Below are 23173 nucleotides of genomic sequence, written 5' to 3'. Positions count from 1 at the left end.
GGAAAGGTATTTTGGTGTTGTCATGCAGTTTGAAGAGGAGCATGGGCCGGTAGGCGAAAGCGCAGTGTGCGCGATGCTGTCCGGTGAGTAATGCGTAACGCTGTTTCGCCTTTTATATTTCTAACCTGTGTCTTTTCACACCTTGCAGGTTGCGAAGTTCCTCGCTGAGCGCCTTAATGTTACAGCAATGATACTGACCAGGAGATGACTACCCAGGTAAGAATTGTGTGGCTTTCTTCATTCGGGAGGAAACGTGAGTAAACGCTTACTAATGCTGTCTTTCTTTCTCCTCTTTCCAGGTTATGGGAGTTCGTACCTTCTGGTGAGTGGAACTGAAGTCAGCGATGGATTGAAGACAGGATACTGTTCCAGGTAAGTTTCGTAGTGTTCTTTCTCTCTCTGCAGGTCCTTGGTTTCAGGTAAACTGGCATCAAAAAACTGGACACAGTGAGCGTTACGCCGCCCACAGCAGAATAACGCAAAGCATATTTCTGCTGTTTGGGTGCAGTTTAAATAGTCTCAGGTGAAGTAGTCCAGGTAAAGCAGTCCCAGGCCTGCCACACCCAAAAGACTAGATCGCATAGCTCAGTTCCTTGTAACTGAGCTGTGTGTGTGCCTCCATGCTCGCTGAATATCCCCTCTCCCCTCCGCCCCCAAGTTAAATAGTCCCAAGTAAATAGTCCCGTTCTAATGTTGGTCTTCATGATGGTTATGAGCCTGGCGTCAAAGGTGCCAGGACTGACTCCAAGAGAGTCTTGGATGAGGTTTTAAGGCCTTTGACCTGGCCCTAACTGGAAGGCTGACTTGCCAGTGAGGGCCAGAGGCAAGGGTCATGACAATTACAGTGTGAGAGATGAAATTGAGGAGGAGGCTTTTGTAAGTAAGGGGGGGTTTGGGGATTCATGATCATCAACGAATGAAAGTTTGCATGAGGAACGATTTCTGGTGGCCAAGCACTGATTCAGAGGTAGAGTGCAAGATAAAAAAAGTACTATTGTGTTAAAAATCCATGTGCATCCTTTGAAGCTCATTCAGTTGCTCAGGCTGAATTAGAAATTTGGGGCACTAGGTTTTAGGAATGCTGCAGGGCAATAGAGGTGGAAGGAAGTTCTTGCTAGTTCTGATTAAATTATTCTGGAGGTGGCCAGAAATCTAGTTATCAAGATAGTGAGTGATACCGACACCAGAGCTGAGGTCTGGTTCCTGGAGGGGTGTTTCCAGAGGGAGGGGTAATCTAGCAAAACTTTCACTGACAATGAGATGCAGCTGACATCCAGGAAGATGAAGGATTTACTTTTGATGAATGGCATTGAACACTCCAGACCTATCCTTAGCCTCTGAAATGAATGTCTGACAAGGTGAAAGACTGGGCAATGGGGTCAGAGGGCCAGGAAAAAGTGCTGGCTCCATGAAGCAGACCACAGACACGGTTTGGGGTGAATCTCCCAAAGCCTCTCAAACATTCTTTTATTTTATTTTGGGCATTTATTGAGCATGGACCTAGCTATGAGAAGCAGCAGAGCTCTGTTCATCAGAAGATCCATCCGCAACCTCCTCACCCGGTCCACTTTATATTCCCATGCAGAAAGTTTCACAATAAGTGACACAGAAGAACTATAGCTAACTCAAGGGGACTTGGACCACGAGTGTAACAGTGAAGTCTAGAAAGATAAATTACAAGCAAGCGCTGTCGACGAGTCTATCATTGAATGGGATCTTACCCATGGTTCACCTCATTATAGCCAAAAGAGTAGGTGTCTGTAGACTGGGAATCGGCAGAGGAAGGAATGCATGTGAGAGAGAGTGAGAGAGTGAGAGAGTGAGAGAGTGAGAGAGAGATCACAGAGGAGGAGAAAGGAAGGAGTATAAATGAGATGATGGAGCTGGGAGGAAGATCAATAAAAAGGGGAAGAATAATGAGGAGAAGAAAGGAATGACTAACAGGGAAAGGACAAAGGGAGGGTGAGGGGAAAGAGCAAGAAGGAGGGGCGCATCCGAAGTCTGCAAAGGCGCACCAGATAAATGAAGGACGACATCATCCCGAGGAGGGACTTGATAGATCTTACCCTGGCCATGTCCGTGGCCAGCAGACGCTGCACCTTGCCCAGGCGTCACTGTGTCGAGCTTGGCTCCCAGAAACAGGGCGACTTGCGACGGGGCCAGGTGGGATTTTGGAAAGTTGATGGAGAACCCCAGGTCCGTGAGCAGCTGGACGGTCTTCGCAGTGTGCTCCACGGCAAGCTCCCTTGTCTTTGCCCTGATGAGCCAGTCGTCCAGGTAGGGGTAGACGTGGATCCCCTGTAGGTGCAGCCGCGCCGCCACCGGTGCGAGGCACTTGGTGAACACCCTGGGTGCTGACTTCAATCCGAACGGGAGGGCCTTGAACTGGTAGTGCCGCCCTTGGACCACGAACCTGAGGAACTTTCGGTGTCTTTTTAGAATGGGGATGTGGAAGTACGCATCCTCCAAGTCCAACAACGACAGGAAATCGCCCTCCTCCAGCTGTCCCAGCACGTGCTGGAGGGTGACCATCTGGAACTTCTGTGCCTTGATGTACTTGTTCAGTCGTCGCAGGTCCAGGATGGGACGCCATCCTCCTGTCTTCTTCTTTACGAGGAAGTACCTTGAGTAAACTCCGGAGCCCCGAAAGCCTCTTTGGGACGAGCTCGATGGCACCTTTCTTGAGCATCACCCATAATTCCTACAGTAGTTGAGGGACGTGATTTTCCTTCCTGGCCACGGGTGGAACGCGAGGGCACTTCTTCTGGAACTCGAGGGCGTGCCCTTGGGCCAGGGCGTCCAGCACCCAACGGTCGGTGGAGATGGACTCCCACACGCTGATGAACCTCATCAGCCGGCCTCCCACCGGGGTGCTTCGCCGGGGGCCCGACCCCACGGTCGGTTCAATCTTGTTTGGAGGCCGCCTTGCCTCCTTGACCTCCCTGTCGACGACGACGGGCACCACCTGACTTGCCGCGTCCCCTGTAGGCCTCCTGAGACAAAGATCTTGCCGCGTGGCGGTACGTCGAGGAGCCACTGCCAGATCCCTTGGAGGCACCTTGTCTGCCTCCGGCGCTCCGAAAGGACGGCCGTCGTTGTTGGAGCACTCCCAGTGCCCGGGCAGTCTACGTGTCTGTCTTGATTGCCTGAAGGGACTCATCAAACGCCTTTCCAAACAGGTTGTTCCCGTCGAAGGGCATGTCGAAAACTTTGGCTTGTACGTCCTGGTGGAAATCCGTCACCTTGAGCCATCCTCGTCGTCTCAGGTAAACGCCGTTGCCCAACTGACGGAAACCGGTGTCGGCGATGTCAGTTGCCACCGTGATGGCGTGGTCCGAAGCAATCATACCTTCCTGCAAGATTTCAAGGGCCTCAGCCCTTTTGGCGTCCGGAAGGAAGTCCAATAGAGGGGCGATTTTGAACCACAACTCCCTGTCGTAGCGGGCTACGATAGCCATGGAGTTGGCCGCCTTGATAGTCGTCGCTGCGGATGAGATGACCCGTCGTCCCATCGTGTCCAGCTTCCTGCCCTCGCTGTCTGGCGGGGAAGTTGATGTCGAGGCCGATGCCCCCCCAGCTTTCTTCTTTGCCGCTGCCGAGACGACCGAATCCGGGGTAGGTTGTGCCCGAAGGCACAAGGGGGCATCGTCGGGGACCCGGTACTTCTTCTCGTACCGGTCCCTCTTTGCAGGCGCTATGGCAGGGTTCTTGAGGAGGGAGAGCCCCTCATCCCAGATGTCATCCAGAAGTGGTACGGCGAGGACCGTCTTCCTTTTAGCCACGCGCCGCTGGTAAAGGAACCCTTCCTTTTTCTTCTCTTCGGGGCAGAGCTGGAAGAGCTCGGATGCCCTGGAAATCATGGCATTGAAGGATCCAATCTCGTATGGTATGGGGGACACGTCCCGTCGTCGCCTCCGTCGTCATCTGTACCTGTCGTAGCCGTGTCTGTGCCTGTATCATCCCCATGGGTAGTTGACCGGGGGGGAAGTCAGAGCGGGCCGCAGAGGTGGGAGAAGTGGTGGAGGATGCGTCGTCCTCTTCTTATGCGGTGGACTTTCCGAAGGTCCAGGCTCCGGTTCCCCCGTGGGGTCTGGTTTAGATACCTCCATCGGGGGGATGGGCAACGTTGTCCTTATCTCCGGGCATAAGGACTGAATTGCTGACAAAATAGCCGCCAAAGTGTCCTGCGGCACCGGAAATGACGGGCGCGAGGGCTCTTGAGGAACCTCGTCGGCGACACCGTCGCTCTCGTCGTCACCCTCGTCGGGATCCCTCCCGATGGGCTGGGCCTCCTCCACTACTTCGATGAGCTCTTCTTCAGAGGTCGTGTCCGTATCCACGATGGCCACCTGCCCCTTCCCCTCCTTTTCCAACAGGGAATTCGTGGGTGTCTTCTCGATGGGCCTGAAAGACTACTCCTTCCGCAGTGGCAGGGAGACTCTGGATCCTGAGGTCGCCGCCACTGGCGTAGCCTCCACAGGCTGAGCCAGGGCCGCTGCGACATCCTCATTCGAGGTCTTAGCAGGGTGAATTAAGGCCATCGTCACCTTATGCACACCTTTAGCCTTCACCTTGGGAGGAGGGTCTGAGCCTCGCTCCCCCTCTGCCGGAATCTTCAAGATCGACCGGGGCCTCTCCAGAAGCTTCGCCGGGTTCTCGGACTTCCTCTTACCTGAGCCAGAGCGTTGGCTCGTGGTTGATGGCGCCGGGGAGGATGCGCCCTGCCTGACAGCCAACTAGCCCGACCGTTCGGTGCTCCCGGTGCCCGCGGACTTGCGGTGCTTGGCCTTTTGTTGGGCCCCCGCAGCCGGGGCGCCCTCACAGGACTTCTTCTCACCTGACGGGCTCCAGCCAGCTGGCGAGACGGAGGTGGCGATCCTTCATGGTCCGCTCCGACATGTTCCCACAAAACGCACAGTCCTTGTCCACGTGTGTCTTGTCCTCATGGAGACAGTAGAGGCATAACGAATGCTCGTCCTCCTTGAACACATTCTGAAGCAGGCATCCAGGCCAGGTCCTGAACAGCTTCCCGGGCGTCGAGCTTCCTTTCTCCTGGGCCATGTCCGGGGTAGGCCTCGGAACTTCTGGAATCCTCCAAAAGCATAACTCGACGAAATCTTCACCCTTGAGGGGCGTAGAAAACTCTGAAATGGGTCCCGGTTAATCGGATGTAGAAACGGTGGAGCTTGAGGCTCTTTTTAACCAAAAAATGAGAAAAATCTCCTGAAAAAACTCAAAAACGCAGCAAAAGCTCGAGAGCTACAGCACGACGACTCCCAACACTTGAACGTGCGGTAAAAATCTGAGGATGGCTGCTAGAGGCGGGGCTTAGGGAGAGGGCAGTCATTGGCTGGGGGCAGTATGACCCAGAGACCAGTGATTGGTTACTACTAAGAAAGACAGATCAGAAACAAAACTGATACTGGTTTTTTCTATACCGAGGATTCCCGGCCTGACGACGGGGAATATTCATGAGCATGTGAATCCATGCCAGACCCCATGCTGGAAAAAGAGAGAGTGAGAGGGACAGAGGATGAGGGAAGAAGGAGAGTAGAAGTGGAGAGAAGAAGGAGGATATTATAGGAAAGGAGGGACAGGAAATGAAGGAGTGACTCCGGTGGGACTGGAGAGCATGTCAAGGGAAATAAGCAACACTAGCTTATTGAGTACCCGAGAAAGAGTGCTGACCGCCAACCCGAGCCAGGGGGGCTCCCCGACATCCGGAGCCTGGAGGGGAGGGGGGAACTCACCGACATCCGGAGCCGGGGCGGAGGGCTCACCGACATCCCGAGCCAGGGGGGCTGTGAGAAACCTGAAGGTGTCTCCCTAATTAAACTCAAGGATCTGTCATCCAGGTGGCCAGGACACGGCCATCGCTATTGGATCCAGTGCCTGGGGTGGACCAGTGAGGGAGGATCACCTGGATGGGGGGGTCCTTGGGCACTGGGACACCGACGGGTGAGACGAGGTATCCCCCTTCTTTTAGCACCTTTTCCCCATTCTCTCACGTAGGACATTGCAAACCACTGACCCCCCCCCTTTTCTGACTAACACTTTCGCACAACATAAAAGACAACGGACTAACACCCGAACCGTTTACCTGACATCTCCCAACACAAGGGTCAGGCAAAGTCAGGCAACTGATCAGAATCACACACCCCTGACGGCCCCTTCTCTTCCCCACAGGGATAATAGGTGGAGCCAGAGAGCACAGTACGAGCAAGGCGAGAACAGCAGACAGTACGACAAGACGGCTTCCATGCAGCAGTTCAAAAGAAGGAGAAAGGTGGCAAGAATCGAGAGGGCGGCGAGGAGAGAAGTGACCTTGCCCTTTTCGTCCCAGGCCCACGGAACCTTTGTGGAAGAGAGCCTAAGACTGCAAGCAGTATATCACATATACTAGACTGGTGAAACAGGTTAAGAAAACATTGGCTGAGATAGAGTTAGAGGACCAACTGGACATACCTATAGATACTATGTATGACATTGCAGAAGGAGGGCATGAGGTCTCCCGGTATATGAACTGCTAATGTCTAAAGTGGGAAGGAAGTGATCCAGCTAAGACTACATTAGGAGGAAGAAGTGGGAGAAAGCATGAATGATGGGCAATGGGAGAGAGCTCAGAGGTATCATGAAAAAAGTCTACAGAAATGCAATGCTGCAACAAATCCAACTATATGTAACCCACAGAGCGTATATGACCCCCCAAAAATTAGCCCGATTCAAGAATGCAGGACTACAAACATGTCCCAAGTGGGCAGAAGTAAATGCTGGCATGACGCACATGTTCTGGGCGTGCCCAGAAATTAGTATGTTCTGGAAAGAAGTAGCCCACCGCCTGGCAGAGAAAGGCATTACGCTAATGGTGAAATCAGTATGGGCATGCATGATGGGCGGGTTCCCTACACCACCTAAACTAAGGCATGCAAGTAAACTCAAGGACCTTGCTTATATACTGGCCAAGCGTAGAATCGCCATGGGCTGGAAAGCATGTAACAGACCCAAAATAGAAGTCTGGTGGAATGATCTTATGAAATAGGCAGAAACTGAAACGGCAGTATGGACCGAGGCAGCTAACAGAGGAGGAGAGGAAGAGACAGACACATTAACGGCCTGGAGGCATCTAGTGGCCACATTATCGGGGTCTATCCAAAAGAATTCAAGCGAAGATGACACTCCCCAAGATACAGAAGTAGGTACATCCCTAGAGTATATGACGGATGGCGTAATGGAATAGGCTCATGTTGTTTTGGGGGGAGGGAAAAGGGGCTCTTAGCGGCCATAACTTACACGATACATGCTATGTAAAATGTAAAATGCACACCGCTAAATTTATTTGTGTGTTGGATTGATTGTTGTAAAAAATTCAATAAAAATATTAATAAAAAAAAAGACTGCAAAGCAGTAGCGCAGGTGTCCTGCAGCAGATGTCAACGGTACATAGGTCAAACCTATACCAATAAGCAGGAGCGAGGGAAGTTCCGGCACCCGTGGTACCGGCCTTGACTCCAGAGAAGCCAAAAGCCAAGTGGTCCATCACAGCCGGTGAGTCGAGGGGGAACCAATAAGAACCAGGCTGTGTTGAGTGAGAATCGCAACGTGGCAACTTTAGAAACAAAGCAGATGAGCTTTGAATTAACTGTTGAAAGCGTGATGGGGAGACCAGCTTCAGAGGGAAAGCGGCACGTGGGTTCCAACTCTAGAGACTCTGGTCGAGCCCCATCCGAGATAAACTACAAGTACCAGAAGGCCATAGGACGGCCAGGGAAATAGGTGAAATTGGTCATACAGAGGGTCAAGCAAAATCCCTGTACAACCGAAATACGTTGATCTACAAACACTGTGAAAGAAAGAGAAGTGAATCCCACAGTGAAAATGAACGTTGAGAAACCAAGGGAATTTAATTTTGTTAAAGCAAAAGGGGCCTGAGCCAGACCGAGGGAGATCCAGGGTCGAAGCCATCACCCAAGAAGATAAGGTCAAGAGTGGTCCAAGCCCAACTGAGGCAGATCGAGGGGTGACGCCATCACCTAAAATCGATTGATAAAGGAACTATGATATAAATTGAATTACAATTGAGAAGGGTCAGTGCCCAGAAGAAGGGGACCCAGGGGTGAAGTCGTCACCTGATGTGAAACTTTGGAATACTATTGAGAAGGGTCAGCACCCATAAGAGGGGGACCCAAGGCTGAACCCATCACCCAGCCAGCATTAGAAAAGAACTTTCATTTGTCAAAGGAACTTTTGTTTTGTTGTTTGAACACGTCAGGTCCTCGAAGGCAAAAAACTTTCAAGTGAAACAATACTTGGCCATTGAAGGCCCTAATAACAAAGCTCAAGGGTTAAAAGCTGAACTATCATCTCGTGCTGGAGAAGCCCAAGACTGTACTGTACTCCAAGCTTCCACCTTACCCCGTTCTCGAAACGTGGGGAAGGAAGACCCAAGTTACTGCATCCTGACATATTATTTGAGAACACTTCTTTCTTTTCTTGAGAACTATCCCAAATCCCTTTTTATATTAGTTGTGAAGTTTTGGCAATATGTTTCTTAGTATAGGCCCTTTTTATTTTGACACAACACCACTAGGAACTGCCTTATTTTTCATTTGATGGTTGACGCTTGCTCCCATCTTAGATTTAGGTTTAGAGTAGGTGTTTTTCCAACCTGCACACAGCATTCATTGTTCAATAAATACCCTTGAACTGTGATCACTTGTGTCTGTCTTACTTGTTGTTGCCATGAGTTCCTCAAATGGCCCACCGACATCCCGAGCCAGGGGGGGCTAACCGACATCCAGATCCAGGGGGCTCACTGACATCCCAAGCGGGGGGGCTCACTGACATCCCGAGCCAGTGTTTGCAGGTGTACAAGAAGGGAGGAGACCAGCAGGGGATCCTGTTTGTGAGGAGGCAGCCGTGGTGGGTCCTGCAGGAGAGCCAGGATGCTGGCAGATGACCCCAAGGAACTGTGGTGCCCAGGAACAGATGGGCTGTTAGAAAACCACAGGTGTGGGAGTCTCTGTGGTCGGAGATACGCAGCCGGAGCGGCAGGCAAAGATAAGGAAACAAATTTGCTGCCAGCGTCCGCGGAAGAGAAGTGGAGCTGCTGGCGGTAACAGAGGAGCACCAGAAGTGCTAATGGGGCTAATGGTTGATGAAAAGCCAGCAGGCGGAGCAGAAATGGAACAGCACAGCTGCCCGGAGCTAACGCCACAGAGCGGTGAGTGATGGGGTAGTCACTTGATACTGGGGCGCTCCTGGGGCTGTGTGGAAGCTAGACAAATGCTGAATTAACAGAATAGTATACGCTCAATGAAACACACCTGAAGCCATGAATTGGGAGAAAAGTGAAGCAGCAAAAGTGAACGATCACCAACACTGAATACCGAACTGAGTGAACAATTTATGGGCAGAGCTACGACCTGATGGCAGAGGAATGTGAAATGTATGAGATAAGAGCGGCCAGTGTGGAAAAATGCAAAAGAGCATGACAGGAAGGTGGGAAAGAAATAAAACCACCACAAAGTGAACTTTATACATGAATAGAGTGTGGCATATTGTGGCCAAGGGGCTGACAAGGAGGCCGCCAAATGAGTGTGAACATTCACACAGGGGAACATACAGAAGAATCTGTGTGGGCTAAAGAGCCTAGGGTTCCTGGTTGCATGACCTGTAATGGGTGGACCGTGTGGTCCGACAACCGCGCCTGGACCAGGAAACCCTCAACTGTGAAAGCCAAGGACATTGTTGAAGTAAACCAAGAGGAATAATCAGATTTAACTGTTAATCCAATGCAGAAGGAGTGTAAAGTTGATTGGTAGTTGTTTTGAACATTGAAAGATTGAGACTAAGCATAAATTGGCAAGTTGAAGTCTTGCGGAAGGAAAACCTGAGACTTAATGAACTTTAGTGCTGTCTTGAGGGCGGGAGCCTCAGACACTTTTCTTTGTAACTGTTGCCTTGAACTTGGGAAAGGGAACCCCGAGGATCTGTCGAACTGTGTTGCCTTGAACCTGGGGAAGGGAACCCAGAGGACTTGTGGAACTGTTTTGAATTTGAGAAAGGTCATCCTGAGACTTTTGTGGAACTTTCTTGAACTTGGGGAAGAGGAGCTGAAAAGCAAGCTAGGAGCTGGAAGAAGCTCAGCACTTTATTTTGATCATCATTTTTGTATTGCTGACATCCCTACACATTGTTTAGCTTTAGTTGTCAGGGCAAGGATAGGTTTTGGACAGCGACAGACTTTTAAGTTGAACTTTCTGGCTCAGACTTTCCTTAGTTTCGTTCAGGTAGGGAAATCCCACCTTAGTTTAGGGCAAGTTAGGCCTTCATGCATCCTGACATTTGTGTTAATAAGGTAATTCTGTTTGAACTTTGAATCTGTTGTCTGCGGCTTGCTTCATGATGTCTTCACAGTAGCTACTCTGACTCATCTACGCAGGACTGATTTATTAGTGTCACATATATTTTATCAATGGTCCACTGTTCAAACCTTCTCCTAACCCTTTTATTATCAAAACATGCACATATACAGTATGTCAATATATAGTACTTCAAATAGATGCCCCACACTTCATATATGTGCTCTAATGTTTCTGACTTGTTTCTAATGAAAACTCAAGGAATGCTCTTACACTCTCTTGCACTTACACTCTCCTGTATAGTGTAATTTGTTGTATTATGAGGAATAAACAGCAAAGAAACATTGCTACTACACCTAATTACTACCCGTAATTAAACTGGCTACGAACTAACGACAAGTGACTTCCATTGCATTCCTTGTAACACTATATTATGTATTATAGCTTTCACCTTGCTCACCACCATCCTGCTGCCTTTTGTATTTACCACTGATGTATGTAACATAATGTCCTTTCCTTTATTTCTGTCTTGTATTCCCTATATTTCCAATTTGTATCATGTCCTACTATGCAATATCTGTAAACATGAAGTTTAAAGTAAACTTGTAACCTTTTGCGCCCAGTTACCTGAGGGTTTGTTACACCATACAAATAAATAAAACAAACAAACCAAACCTAATATGCTAAACGTTATCAATGAATATGCAGATATCATTTTAATTGCCTCTATGTCGACTCAAGACCAAACAACCATTTCAAAAGCATAAAAGACACTTCAAAATCAACTGACTACCTCATTACCTCTCACTAGACCTCCCCTCTTACCCAATGTGATATTAAAGATGGGTAAAACAGGCCCTAATACTCAATACTGCCCATCAGTGCTCCAGATAAGATTTTGAGGTGGGAGTATTTTACTCCCTGTTTTTAAACTTTGAGAGTAAATGTGATTTTAAGAGAGTAAAAATGACTTTTCTCCTTTGCAAGAGAGTAAAATGTATGTGACATCCAGCGACGCATGCACAAACTGTATGGAAATCCTTACCGTATGGCAGCTTTCTGCATTGTGACAGAATACACCTTTTATTATTTCTCTAAGGTCTGGCCATTTGATCTCTTCTGTATATATTTAAATGTTGAAATCACAAAAACCTAGCCGGCTTCAGAGAAATACATTCTGTTTCAGAGGTGGCTTGCAATTACATCCATGTAGATAAAAATCAAAAGAAGCCTTCTGGTTTCTGTCAAGTAACCTGACCTTTGCAATGCCCTCTGCTCTAAACCTGTGTGTAAATGTACGCAGGAAAATAATAAAGGTGTCGTATTTGCAAGATTTCCATGCGTAAAAAGGCCTAGTACGCACCTTATCTGAAGGCCTGCTGCCCATAGAAGGTAAGGAGATGAGAGTTGGAGGCTTGTGGTCTGCACAATCCAAAAATATAAAATTCAATTGGAAAAACCACCTATTAAAAACCCCATGGTCTCTTAGCAAAAGCAGCAAAAAAGGTAAACATACCTTAAAAGATTTACTGTCCATTGGGAATGACCATGGTGCTAACAACAGCCAATGATGAATAGAATATGGCCATAGGTTGCTAAAAAAGCAAAGTCGTTCTAAGACTCAGAAGCCCAGAAATGCAATTTCAGAGGCAAATCCAGGCAGAGAAAAGGACGGATTTCCCTCCACCCCTTCCCACTCTATTAGCTTTCATATAGAGTGGTTCCAGTCTGCTATCAGGGTCCTTCCAGCCTCATCTGCATCCTGGCTTGCTCTTCCAGCTCTGCAAAAAACAGCTCTCCTTCTGTGTCTGCCTTCACTAGAAGTCCGTTTGTTATAGCATCAGAGTGGTGTTTGCTTAAGCCATCTCCTCGCCTTAGCAAGTTGCCGAATAATCTCTTACTCAAGGCCTTAACAAATTGCTAAATTATCTTTAAACCCCATCAGTCAACATACTCCCTCACCCCTGGCTTAGCCCGGTAGCAGTGTAGTCTCTTAGAATATTTTTATAGTTAACTGGAACATTCAGAGCTAGTTATCAAAACAAACAGGACAACTGGAACACATCCCAGACCATTGGAGTGCAGCCCAGAAGTATTGTTATTGAAATGTCCCTGTGTGTTCCAAAACAATAGATAAGTCTCGTGCAAAGCCCAGTCATTCAAAATTAATGAGAAACTATGTTCGTAATTGTTAATAAATGCTCACTGCCCGCCCTCTTACCGCTCTGGAGCTAACGCTGAAGGATCTGCCAACCCGGGGTAGGATTTCATCCCTGTACAGACGCTTCCTGAGCGACTTCTTGAACGTACGGACACGAGCCATGGCCCAATGGGAGGCCGACCTGGGTCACCCGATCGAGGACCAAGCCTGGGTAGACATTTGGACCCGCACCCACTCCTCATCCCCCTGCGTGACCAATAAGAAATGCGCTTATAAGCTATTGCTTTGATGGTACCTACCCCCCCCTCAGATTACACCACATGAACCCCCAGGTGGACCCTTCGTGCTGGAGGGGATGCTCCCATCCGGGCTCCTTTTTTCACATGTGGTGGACTTGTCCCAAGATCCAACGATTCTGGGAACAGTGCCTGGCGACGATCAATCACATCACAGGGGCTTCCCTCCCCGTGGAGCCCGAGACGGTCCTACTGGGGGTCCCGATCCCAGGGGTCTATCCACGCTCTGGGAACAGAGCGAAACTAGTGACACAATGTCTCCTGGCGGGCAAAACTGTGCTAGCCCGCTTCTGGAAGTCCACGGACGGCCCGTGCATGGGCCATTGGTGAGGTAGACTTTGGGACATCCTGATAGCGGAAAAGGTGACCGCGGCAAGGGCAGGTGTCCTGCACCGCTTCCAGAACCTATGGGCCCCAGTGCTGGAGTGCGATCAACGTTTCCCCGCCTTAACATATAAACCCCACAGCGCGCGATGGACTCTGAGAGACCAAGGGCCTACCTGATGGATGGGGCCTACAGATGGCCATCCATGTGGGGTACGGGGGCGAGGAGGGAGGGTTGGGTTCCAAAAGGGGGGGAAGGGGGGTGAACATAAGCGTAAAAGAAAGAAGATTGGTGTGATATCTTTATGCAATGTGATATGTAAATTGTCCTGCCTTGGCTTAAACTAAACATATTTTAAAATAAAAATAAATGCTCACTGCCTGAATATATTTCAATGCATTTCACTATATACTCGCCTAAAGGCTACACAGCTTGAGATATCGCTCAATCATTATGCCTCAAGTCTGGCTAAAACTAAAATTACACAACAGTGCAAGAGTTCATCATTTAGAATATGGAGGTTCAACATTGGCTGAGTACCTAATTTCTATTTGAGGGTAAAGAGGTGGTGAATTCAGGGCTGAAAGTGATCACACAGAGATTTCAGCTAAGGTATGTGATACCACTATGTGATCAGTTGCAGCCCTGAATTCACCACCTCTTTACCCTCAAATAGAAATTAGGTACTCAGCCAATGTTGAACCTCCATATTCTAAATCTGTAAATAAGGGATGGCTCTGCCAACACGTTTGGACCCTCCCATCTTTCTCAAGGCAAACACGCTTCAAAAATATTGATTTAAAATAGGAACAAAAGAATTCCTGGCATAAATTCTCCAACCTAGTCTGGAGTTAATTTGTGAAAAAATCGAAATCCTTTTCTTGACCATTTTATCACTGATTGTACTGCATATTGCCATGTCTATAAATCAAAAGAAACCATTTTTTTTGCTTCATTCAGGGTTTCCTGATTTTTTCACAACTTGAATCCCGACTAGATTGGAGAATGTATGCCAGGAATTCGTCTGTTCATATAATAAATCAATATTTTTGAAGTTTGTCTGCCACGAGAAAGGCCGGAGGGTCAACACATATTGGCATCGTTTTTAGCAAGTAGTACAAACGGTTTTAATTACAGCATTGCCCGGAATAGGATTGAATGGTCAAAGGCAGAGTTTTAATTAGTACTACAAGCTGTTTCAACTACAAAACTGCTTGAATTATATTCCAATGAATAAAGACCAATAAAACATGTCTGAATTAATGTTCTGAAGTAAGAGTATATGGTTTGAATTTTTTTAACAATGTTCTATTTTCATCTAATATTTTAGCATTCATAAAGTTAACGAGCTATAGATAGCATGTCAACTATGTACAACCAATCTTACAGCAACAATGTTTTTCCACAAAGCCCAGTATTTAACAATTTGAGCAGATTACCTTTTGGTGGAAAATAGGATTTGCTTTCAGCTTTGTGAGGCCAGTCCACTACTAGAGGTCCAAACCTCCGAAAGCTTGCCGTTATTTCATCTGCAAAGACAAAAATCATGGTAAGGCACAGTGACATTTCAAAATCATTGACAATTTGTGAATTTGAATCTATTTACAGAAATAAACAGTTCACTTATACAAAATGAAATATCTATTTTCCAGTTATGTCCATATCAGCTTTATTTTGCAAATGTGGATGCATCTTCGAAAAACAGACAGGCAATAGAAAAACTACTTTGAATCCACTCAGCTAGTGTATGTTTGACAATTTAGATTGACCATTTTCAACAGAGAAAGAGATTTAAATTATTAACCGGTCCCTCCTATGCATCCAGTAAAACATTGAATTAGGTTCTCTTTTGCAATATCATTGGACATGATCTTCTTCTATCTTGCTCTTAAAATAATATTTACAGCCGAGAACGTAAACATTATATAGACTGCTGCACCAAGTTTCTAAAATGGATTTCCCTGTCTGCTATCTAATATGCAGGAATGCAAAGCAAAAAAAAAAAAAATTAAAAATAAAAAGCACAGTATGGGAAGTTGGAAAAACTCCATCAGTAATAAAAGAAAATTGAGTGACCATGCAGTGTCAAGGGGTTTGATAAGCCGGGAGGAAATAGCATCTAAATAAACATAGTATTAGTTAACTTTAGAAAAATAATTTCAGCAGCAGCTAAAACCGCATGTTTGTTGATTTACAAGCCTGTGCTGACATCAGACTGAAAAGAACATATCTGGAAACATTAAAATAAAATAATGAATTACAACATCAACAGAAGTCATTCTTTTTACATTGATTACTGGAAACTTTGTCAATTTATTTACAATTGACAGAGTCCTTTATACAGAATCGTGTTTTATAAAGCACATATAACAATGACTATGAACTAAATGTTTATCAAGAGCTTGCCAAACTCCTTTCAATAAAAGCATGACAGGCCGACCGACCTTGGAACTTGTCAAGCATTCCCACTGGTGCAAAAGAAGGCCTTCTCATTTGATAATGGAAGATCTGGTACACAATGTAAAAGTAATTTTTGGGTTAAATTGTCTTTATCCTGCACCTAATGCATCACTGTTCCATCTTCCGGACATATCCTAGGAGACTTGGAAACGTTGGCATCGACAGCATCTGCTACTTGACAACTAAGAGAAGCCATTTTGGGCTACCTGGCCGATCTAATATATCAGAGTGAATACTCTGTGTTCTTCCCCGTACCTACATTTTGCTCAAGATCTGAAAGCTTTGTGAACTCTGCGTGGGGTTACATGGTCTACATGTCCCACAAAACAAGAACTGCAATAGTCTGAACGGAGTAGGGGTGGTTTGGTTGTCTTAATTCCTAGGACTTGTTGAACTCCAGGTGCAATATTGAAACCTTTTTCAGCACTAGGTGTTTCGTTTTGGAGGAATGCATTTAAAGTAGCTGAGCACGAGAGCTCCTTGTTTTTGCACTGGTAGTATTTCCTGAAATACTTACTGCGAACAGTATTCACCTGTTGAGCCCTGCTGTTGCTCTCCTCGTTCAGTGTTGTGCTTCCAGTCACTTGTACTACTGCTCCTAGCCTCCAGCACCTTTTATTCAGCTCATGCTTCTAATACCTTTGGGACCCGTCTCCAGTGTTCCCGTCCCAGTCTCCAGTGATTTTGCTTATTCTCTCCACTGCTTTCAGTCTCCTGTGCCTGCTCCGTGCTGTTGTTGTCTACTCTAATTGCAACTCCCTTTGATTTATTTTGCAATTATTTGTGTTACTTATGTCCTGTCTTTCAGCCCTCTGCCTTCAAACTGTATCTGCTGCAGCCTTTCCTGTTCTTGAGATTTTCTATGAAGACGTGTGTCTATTTATTTTATTTTTATAATGTATAAAGCGCACCAACAGCCCGGGGGCTTTGAGGCGCTGTTACAAGAAGACAACTTAGTTACATTGAGCATACATGAGTGTTACATGTGGAAAACATACATATTACATATAGTTGCGTATTAACGTGTGGTACTTTACATGGCATAGAGTGGGTTAGCTAAACAGCTGTTGAGTTCAGGCAAATAACAGTGTTTTGATAGCTTTGCGGAAAGCTAGGTGGGAGGTATTTATGCCTTGTTCTCACACATGCCTGATGTCAAAAATATCCCAGCATCCCTCTCTGTCCCTTGCCTTTGTGTTGGACCCTGCAGGTTGTCTTTTGTGCCATATTTGTAGCAGTGGATTGCTTGACATTTGAGACAGCAGCCACTGTTCTGTTCCTGATAGAACCATATAGAATGCCACCTTTTGAGTATTGACTGTTTGCCTGTGCTTTACTAACCAGACACAGAAGTTCACTTCTGCTGGTCCTTCCCATAAACCAACAGCTGCAGCCCACGTTTTTATCTTAGTTGTAATCCATTATGCTTTTCTGTCCAATGTCTCGATTGATTCTTGTCTTTAGGTCTTGTCTATTGTGTCTCTGCAGGACGGTCTCTCTCTGCTTCCCGTCTGCTATTTCCACGTCAACTTTGGGGTCGCACTCCCCCAAACCTTTGGCCCTTAGGCAGAGACCCTTTATGGCAAACATGCACACGGAAACAATCCACTTAAACATGTGTCGAGCGTACAACAGCTAAACCACTATAATCTACCGGCAGTAGCTACTGTGAGTAAATCCCAGATCTCAGGCCGAGAAAGAGGTTCCCTCACATGACAATGATTCTAGACACCTTTCAAAGCCTAACGGGAAAACTGCCATGCCTCAAGATAGTCCATGTCCAGAGATTGGCCTTACTAGGTTTCATCAGTGGTAGCCTGTAGTTTATTTGGTTTTTAACTTTGTGTGAAGTGTTCAGGCACATGTCCTATTTATAGAAAAATGTGTTTGCGTACTCTGCCGTGATGTTTTGATATGACTGATGGGGAGAACTGTCAAGTTTTTAACCACATGTATATTTTGTAATAGAACATGTTTCAATAAGCTCTTAATCTCGCTGCATCTTATAGGTTAGGCTGAACTTGGTTGTGCCGATGAGAAAAAATACCGAAGCAGATTTTCTACGACAAACAGCAAGGCACTTTGTATTATATGTGTGATGAACAGCACATTACATGCCTAATAGAGGCAATCTAGTACCTTGAGGACTTTGGAGGTGCAGCTTCTCTTTGCCCGCCTAGAGCAACACAAGTGCCAGTGTTTGGTCCTCACCAGTGTTGGTTGTATAAACCTTCTTTAAGTCTCAGGTGGACTCTGGGAGCAGGGATGCCCACTGGCTGTATGAAGAATGGCCTGGAGGTGGTATCTAGTAGATAGCCCAGAGCCCCTGAACGTGTTCCAGTGTCATAAATTTCATCGTACCCTGCATGCGAGAGCCTACCCTCCACCCCAAAAGGTGATCTAAATGCCCACATGGGGCTATGGCGGGTTTTGCAGCAGAGAATAGTGCTGTATCCAAAGAAAGGATCTGGAGAAAGTTGGGACTCTGCTTAGTGCAAGAGAAAATACTACTCCTGAGCACCCGACAGGCTTACTACTGGACAACAATATTGACATGGATCCACCTCTAGAGCGTTTATGTACCAATACCTATTAATCTTGTATGTACGATAAACATGATATGCAACAATATCTCCTCTACTAAGTATTATCACTTAATTAGCAAGTATTTGCACTTGCAACATAAGGACTTATATACTCTTATATAGAAACACATTAATAACGCTCTCACTTACTTGTTTAGCATTTATGTATATTTATTCTCTTGAAGAGATAATATATAAGCATGAAAATAATATAGTCATACAATATACTGTTCCCAAAATCAGCACTACAACAGGTGAGTGGATACCCAGTGACCTACACTTTTATTTACGTCTAAATGTTAACTACATACAACCAATCAACAGAGTGTGTGTGACTGATGTGACACAGTAAAACTTAAAATCATACTCACAAGTGCGATGCTGTGGATTGGTAAACCTGGGGACAGGCTCAGTTATACATAGGAAACTTTGAATAACCCCTTGGATGCAAAGGGTTTAAATAGTCTGTCAAAAGTCCAGGGCTTCGATAGGCAGTTAACTAAGAAAAACCTAAAAGCTTTCTACTACAGCCATGGATGAAAAATAAATAGTGGTAAAGCAAGCAGCAAGTATTCCTCTCACCCTTCTTCTGCGCTTTGATGCATCGACTCATGCTGGCTAAAGAAGTACAAGCGGCCGAAGCGCAATACTACGATAAATGTAGTATTTCAACAGCAGAGGTTAAGCTGAAAGGCTAATCGAACAGAAATATACCACAGAGCCTCTTTAAAGGTGTACCCATGTAAAAGGAAAATATATGTTGCAAAAATTGGCATAAATGGCTAATTTCAGCCACCAAAATAATGAAACAGTTAAAAAATTTGAATTTGGTAAAATTGATAAAGTTGCCCATGCGCAGTTTACTGTCTCAGGATAAAGTGATCTGAAAGCGGTTTTATTTCATGTTTCCAACACAGTAAGCTGTGTAATTTAGTTTCACCTCCAAATTGAAGGGAGCATTACAAATCAGAATTAGCAGTGCCAATTTTTAGGATCAAGGACATTCAGTCTTGGCCTAGTTATTACATTTTCTGCTTGCTATCTTATAGGAGGTAGCTCTACATTGTCTCCAGCACAACGGGTGAGTAATTCGCATTCATTCCGTGTAGCCGGTGGGGGGACAAGTACCATCTATAACAGATTTTATATGCAGTTTCCTTAATAGCTGTACTTTTGGATGTTGTGTGTGCTCACCTCCAAATCTGCCCCCATTCCTCTTCTGTAATAGGTGCACCAAAGTCTTTTTCTCAACTATCCTTGTACGAGAGTTTATCTCACATTTGTGCCCTGCTCAGCAACCTATACACTCTTGCTAACCCTCTAATTGTCGAGTCTTCTGGTAGGGTTAGTTCTAACCCCACCGGGGCTCTTGTGTCCGCCTCCCTAACCTCTTTTGGAAGATCCAGTACCTTATCTGTATATATTTATACCACTCCCTCTCTCTTATACCAAATTTCTGTTTACATTCTTCAAAACGAACGGTCCCACCCTGAAAGAAATCTCTTAAGTGGAGGAATTCTGTTTCCACCCAGGTGTCCTAAAATGTTATTTGCCGCACTGGGGTGAAATCCATATTATGGCTCATTGCAGTATACAGCCCTAAACCGCACTGTATTTTCCTCCTTTTAAGTGCTTGGTCCCATCCGGCATTGATGCCTTGGTAGCTTCTAGCAATTGTCCTTCTGCCACTCGGGCACCTGCTCTCAGGGTGTGTAGTATTCTCAGTGGAATAGATGTGACATCTTGTTCAATCCCACACCAACCTTTTGGTCACTCTTGTCCTACGCATTTTAGCATCGGCGCTATTTGCACCAAGACATATCTTTCAACGTCTGGGACCCCCTGTCCGCCTAGAAGCGTTGGGGGCATCAGGAATTTCTTTTGTATTCTCGATCTCTTTCCGTGCCATATAAAAGGAAATTATTTCAGCCTGTAATGTCCTAATCATGCGGGATGGTATGTCTACCGGGAGCGAGACCACTATATACAACAATCGGGGGAGCAGTGTCATTGTAACCGCTGCGATTCGTGCAAACCAAGTTCCTCGGCATCCCATCTATGCAAATCATCCTTCAATTGCTTCCACCTCGGGTTATATTTGCCTCGTACAGCCCTTTGTACTTGTTAGGCAGAAACCTGTGCAGTTCCCTCTGGGACCACTGCAAACGATTTAGGACTACAGGTGTTTGGCAGTAAACCCACTTGGTAGCAGTCTGTACCACACAGATTCACTTGGTAGCTGTGGCTGAGCAGTCACACTTCCCTCTAAAAGAGTTAGGCAGTATACAGAGTATTCACAATAGGTCAAGAGAACACAGTAGAACAAGTAAACAATGACCAGGGCTTGCTGTAAAAGAGATATAATTATTTATTTAAAACCACATCTAGAAAAACACACAGGCACTAATACTAAGCAATTCAAAAACACGGTCACTAAAAGATATACACTCCCTTAAAAGAATATTAGACAAGTCTTAAGTAAAGCCCCACTTATTTTCAGACAGCGGTGAGCGCTTAACGTAGATGGCACTCTAATAGTTCGTTTTAAAAAGGGAGAGAAGAGCAGAGAACAAGTTGAAACAGATCCCAACACTTTTAACAGAACATAACAAGAGGGAAAGGCAAAGTAAAACCGTGAAGTTTAGAGTTCAAGCAGCCAGATCCACTTTCAGAGGATCCAAACGAAATGTGTCCAAGGTCACACGGTTGCAGTGCACAAAAGTCTTGTAAAGGTTCAAAAAGGAGTTGGACCAAAGAAAGGGACCAGTTAGAGGGTCATGACAGCCAGCCCAGTCCAGAAGGTTAAGGGATTATTATTACCTTGTAGCAATCTTTAGAAAGGGAGGGCTGGCGGACATGGTACCTTAAAGTGGTGAGAACGCTCCAGCGGGGGCAGTTGTTCCTGGCAGTGGGTGCAAGTCGGTGCTTCGTCCAGGGGAAGAGGGGATCTCGTCGTGGAGGAAGACAGGAGTCTGTTGCACTGCCAGGGAAGAGACCAGCCGCAGAGTTTCTCAGGTACAAGGAGCGGTCCGGTGATTTGCGGTTCAGTGGTGAGTGGCTATCCGGTCGCCGGGGTGCTTGGCACGGGCAGTTCGACCACAAACCGGGCTGGGGTGCGAAGAAAGGAAGGTAAACTGGTTGTGCCCACCAGTCAGGGGAAGACGCCTCTCCAGCGGGAGATCTTCTCTGTCGTCGGGAAGTGGTGAGTCGGTTCTGCAGGGCTCCACCGGTGGTGTCGTCGTGGTAGGTCGGCTCAGCTTCTCCCTCGTCGGATTCTCAGGTCCTGTGGCGACTTCTGAAGTTCCAGTCCCCAAAGCCCTGCTTTTATGCAGAAAACCCCCATTCACTCAGCCTAGCTGTCACTCAAACATGCTAAGTGGTGAGCCGGCCGGCTCACCACTTAGGTCAATCACACAAGAGTGCGACTTGAGTTACCAAGGTAACTCAGTCCAGGGTGCCTAAACCCCCTCCCACTCCCCCTGTGGTACCCAGACAGAGTGGCACCACTTTTGGAGGCTTCTGTGGAGAAGCCCGCCAAAAAGTGGAACAAAGGGCTCGACTTGGGTTGGAGTCACAGAAGAGAACACAAACGCCATTTTAGAATCGAGTCTTGGCAAAAAATACCAACCGGCGAATTAATATTAATTAAATAAACCGGCGTTATGTTTGAGGCTATGAGAATTTAATAATTAAAGTTGGTAGCCTCGAACAATGGGAAAATCCCATAAGAAAATATTTGCGGTCGAATATAAAAAGTAGTTTTCACTGCCACCAGCCAAAACCCGATCAGGGGGGACGGAGACGTGCCCCCTCGACTAACAGACCCCGGGGCAATCGAATTGCCCCGACCAGTACGTCCACAATATGATGGTTTGTACTGGTTTCTGTTAATAATTTGGGACTAGTAAAGCCAATGGTGACTTTACATCCCTGGGAGACAGTAGTCAGTCCTAGGGTATGGAGTCTATGGTGGGGTGTCACTATGACACCCCTGGGTTACTGCACGGAGGGTGCTGTGTAACACATCGGAAAAACACATGAGACCCTATGGAGTAAAGGACCCCATAGCCCATAAAACACATTACCAGTCAAAGGAATACCATAAATCGTGTCCAGGAGTGGGAGAAAAAGAGGCTCACTCTTGGCAGGAGGAAAAAACAAACTCCAGAAATCCAGCAAAGCTGCTGGGGGACTCACTAGGTTAGGAAATTCAGCCAAAAGAGAGAATTCTCCCTAACAGTACTCCCCCCGTTAGTTGCATCCCCAGATATTCTATACTCTCATCTTCCCAGGTTAAGGAATATGTCCTGCCGAATTTTATTATCTCTCCTTGCTCCTCAGCTATATTTAGCGCTTAGACGTAGTATAGTTTATGGTGAAGTCCGACACTGTGGCAAACATTTGTAGCCTCTCCATTACTCTAAGTAATGTAACCTTTGTGTTTCACAGGAATAGCAATATGTCATCTGCATACAGCGTGATTTTATGTGTCTCGTCTCCACAAGTCACCCCTAGAATCTCCTGGTCCTGTCTGACCGCCAAGGGTTCCATGGCCATGGCAAATGTTAGGGGAGATCGGGGACATCCCCGACGCGTACCTCTCAGTATTCTAATCTGTGCAGAGGATTGCCCATTAAGCAAAGTTTGGTGTGGGTATTTCAAAATTCGCTAAAAACATCCTAATAAATTCAAGACCACATCCAAACTTTTCCAGAACCATTCGCAAATATCCCCAGTCTAAGCTATCAAAAGCATGTGGCACGTCCAACACTGCTATAGAGAACCGTTGCCCCGTCCTAGTCCCCAGATCTATTACGTCTATGGCTCGCCTTATATTATCCTGCGTATGCCACCCGCTATAAAACCCACTTGGTTCTCATGTATTATCCCCGGGAGTACCCTCATTAGTCTTGCTGCCAGAACCTTGGTGTAAATCTTGGCATCACTATTTAGCAGGGAAATGGGGCAGTAACTGGTGCAGTCTG

General features: G+C 46.5%; 1 protein-coding gene across 4 annotated transcripts in view; it reads right to left on the bottom strand.

Annotated features, from left to right (window-relative positions):
- Window positions 1-23173, bottom strand: part of CPEB3 (cytoplasmic polyadenylation element binding protein 3) — a 1717782-nt gene that overhangs the window by 742267 nt on the left and 952342 nt on the right. For all 4 annotated transcript variants that reach the window (XM_069611374.1, XM_069611377.1, XM_069611376.1 and 1 more), the window contains exon 7: window positions 14583-14672. In XM_069611374.1, coding sequence (XP_069467475.1) covers window positions 14583-14672 — 90 coding nt within the window. The remainder of the gene's footprint in view (window positions 1-14582; window positions 14673-23173) is intronic.

Source organism: Ambystoma mexicanum, chromosome 8 (assembly GCF_040938575.1).
Source record: "Ambystoma mexicanum isolate Mex_15411 chromosome 8, UKY_AmexF1_1, whole genome shotgun sequence".
Lineage (NCBI taxonomy): Eukaryota > Metazoa > Chordata > Amphibia > Caudata > Ambystomatidae > Ambystoma > Ambystoma mexicanum.
The sequence above is the reverse complement of the archived record's forward strand: the minus strand, read 5'-3'. Positions and strand labels throughout refer to the sequence as shown.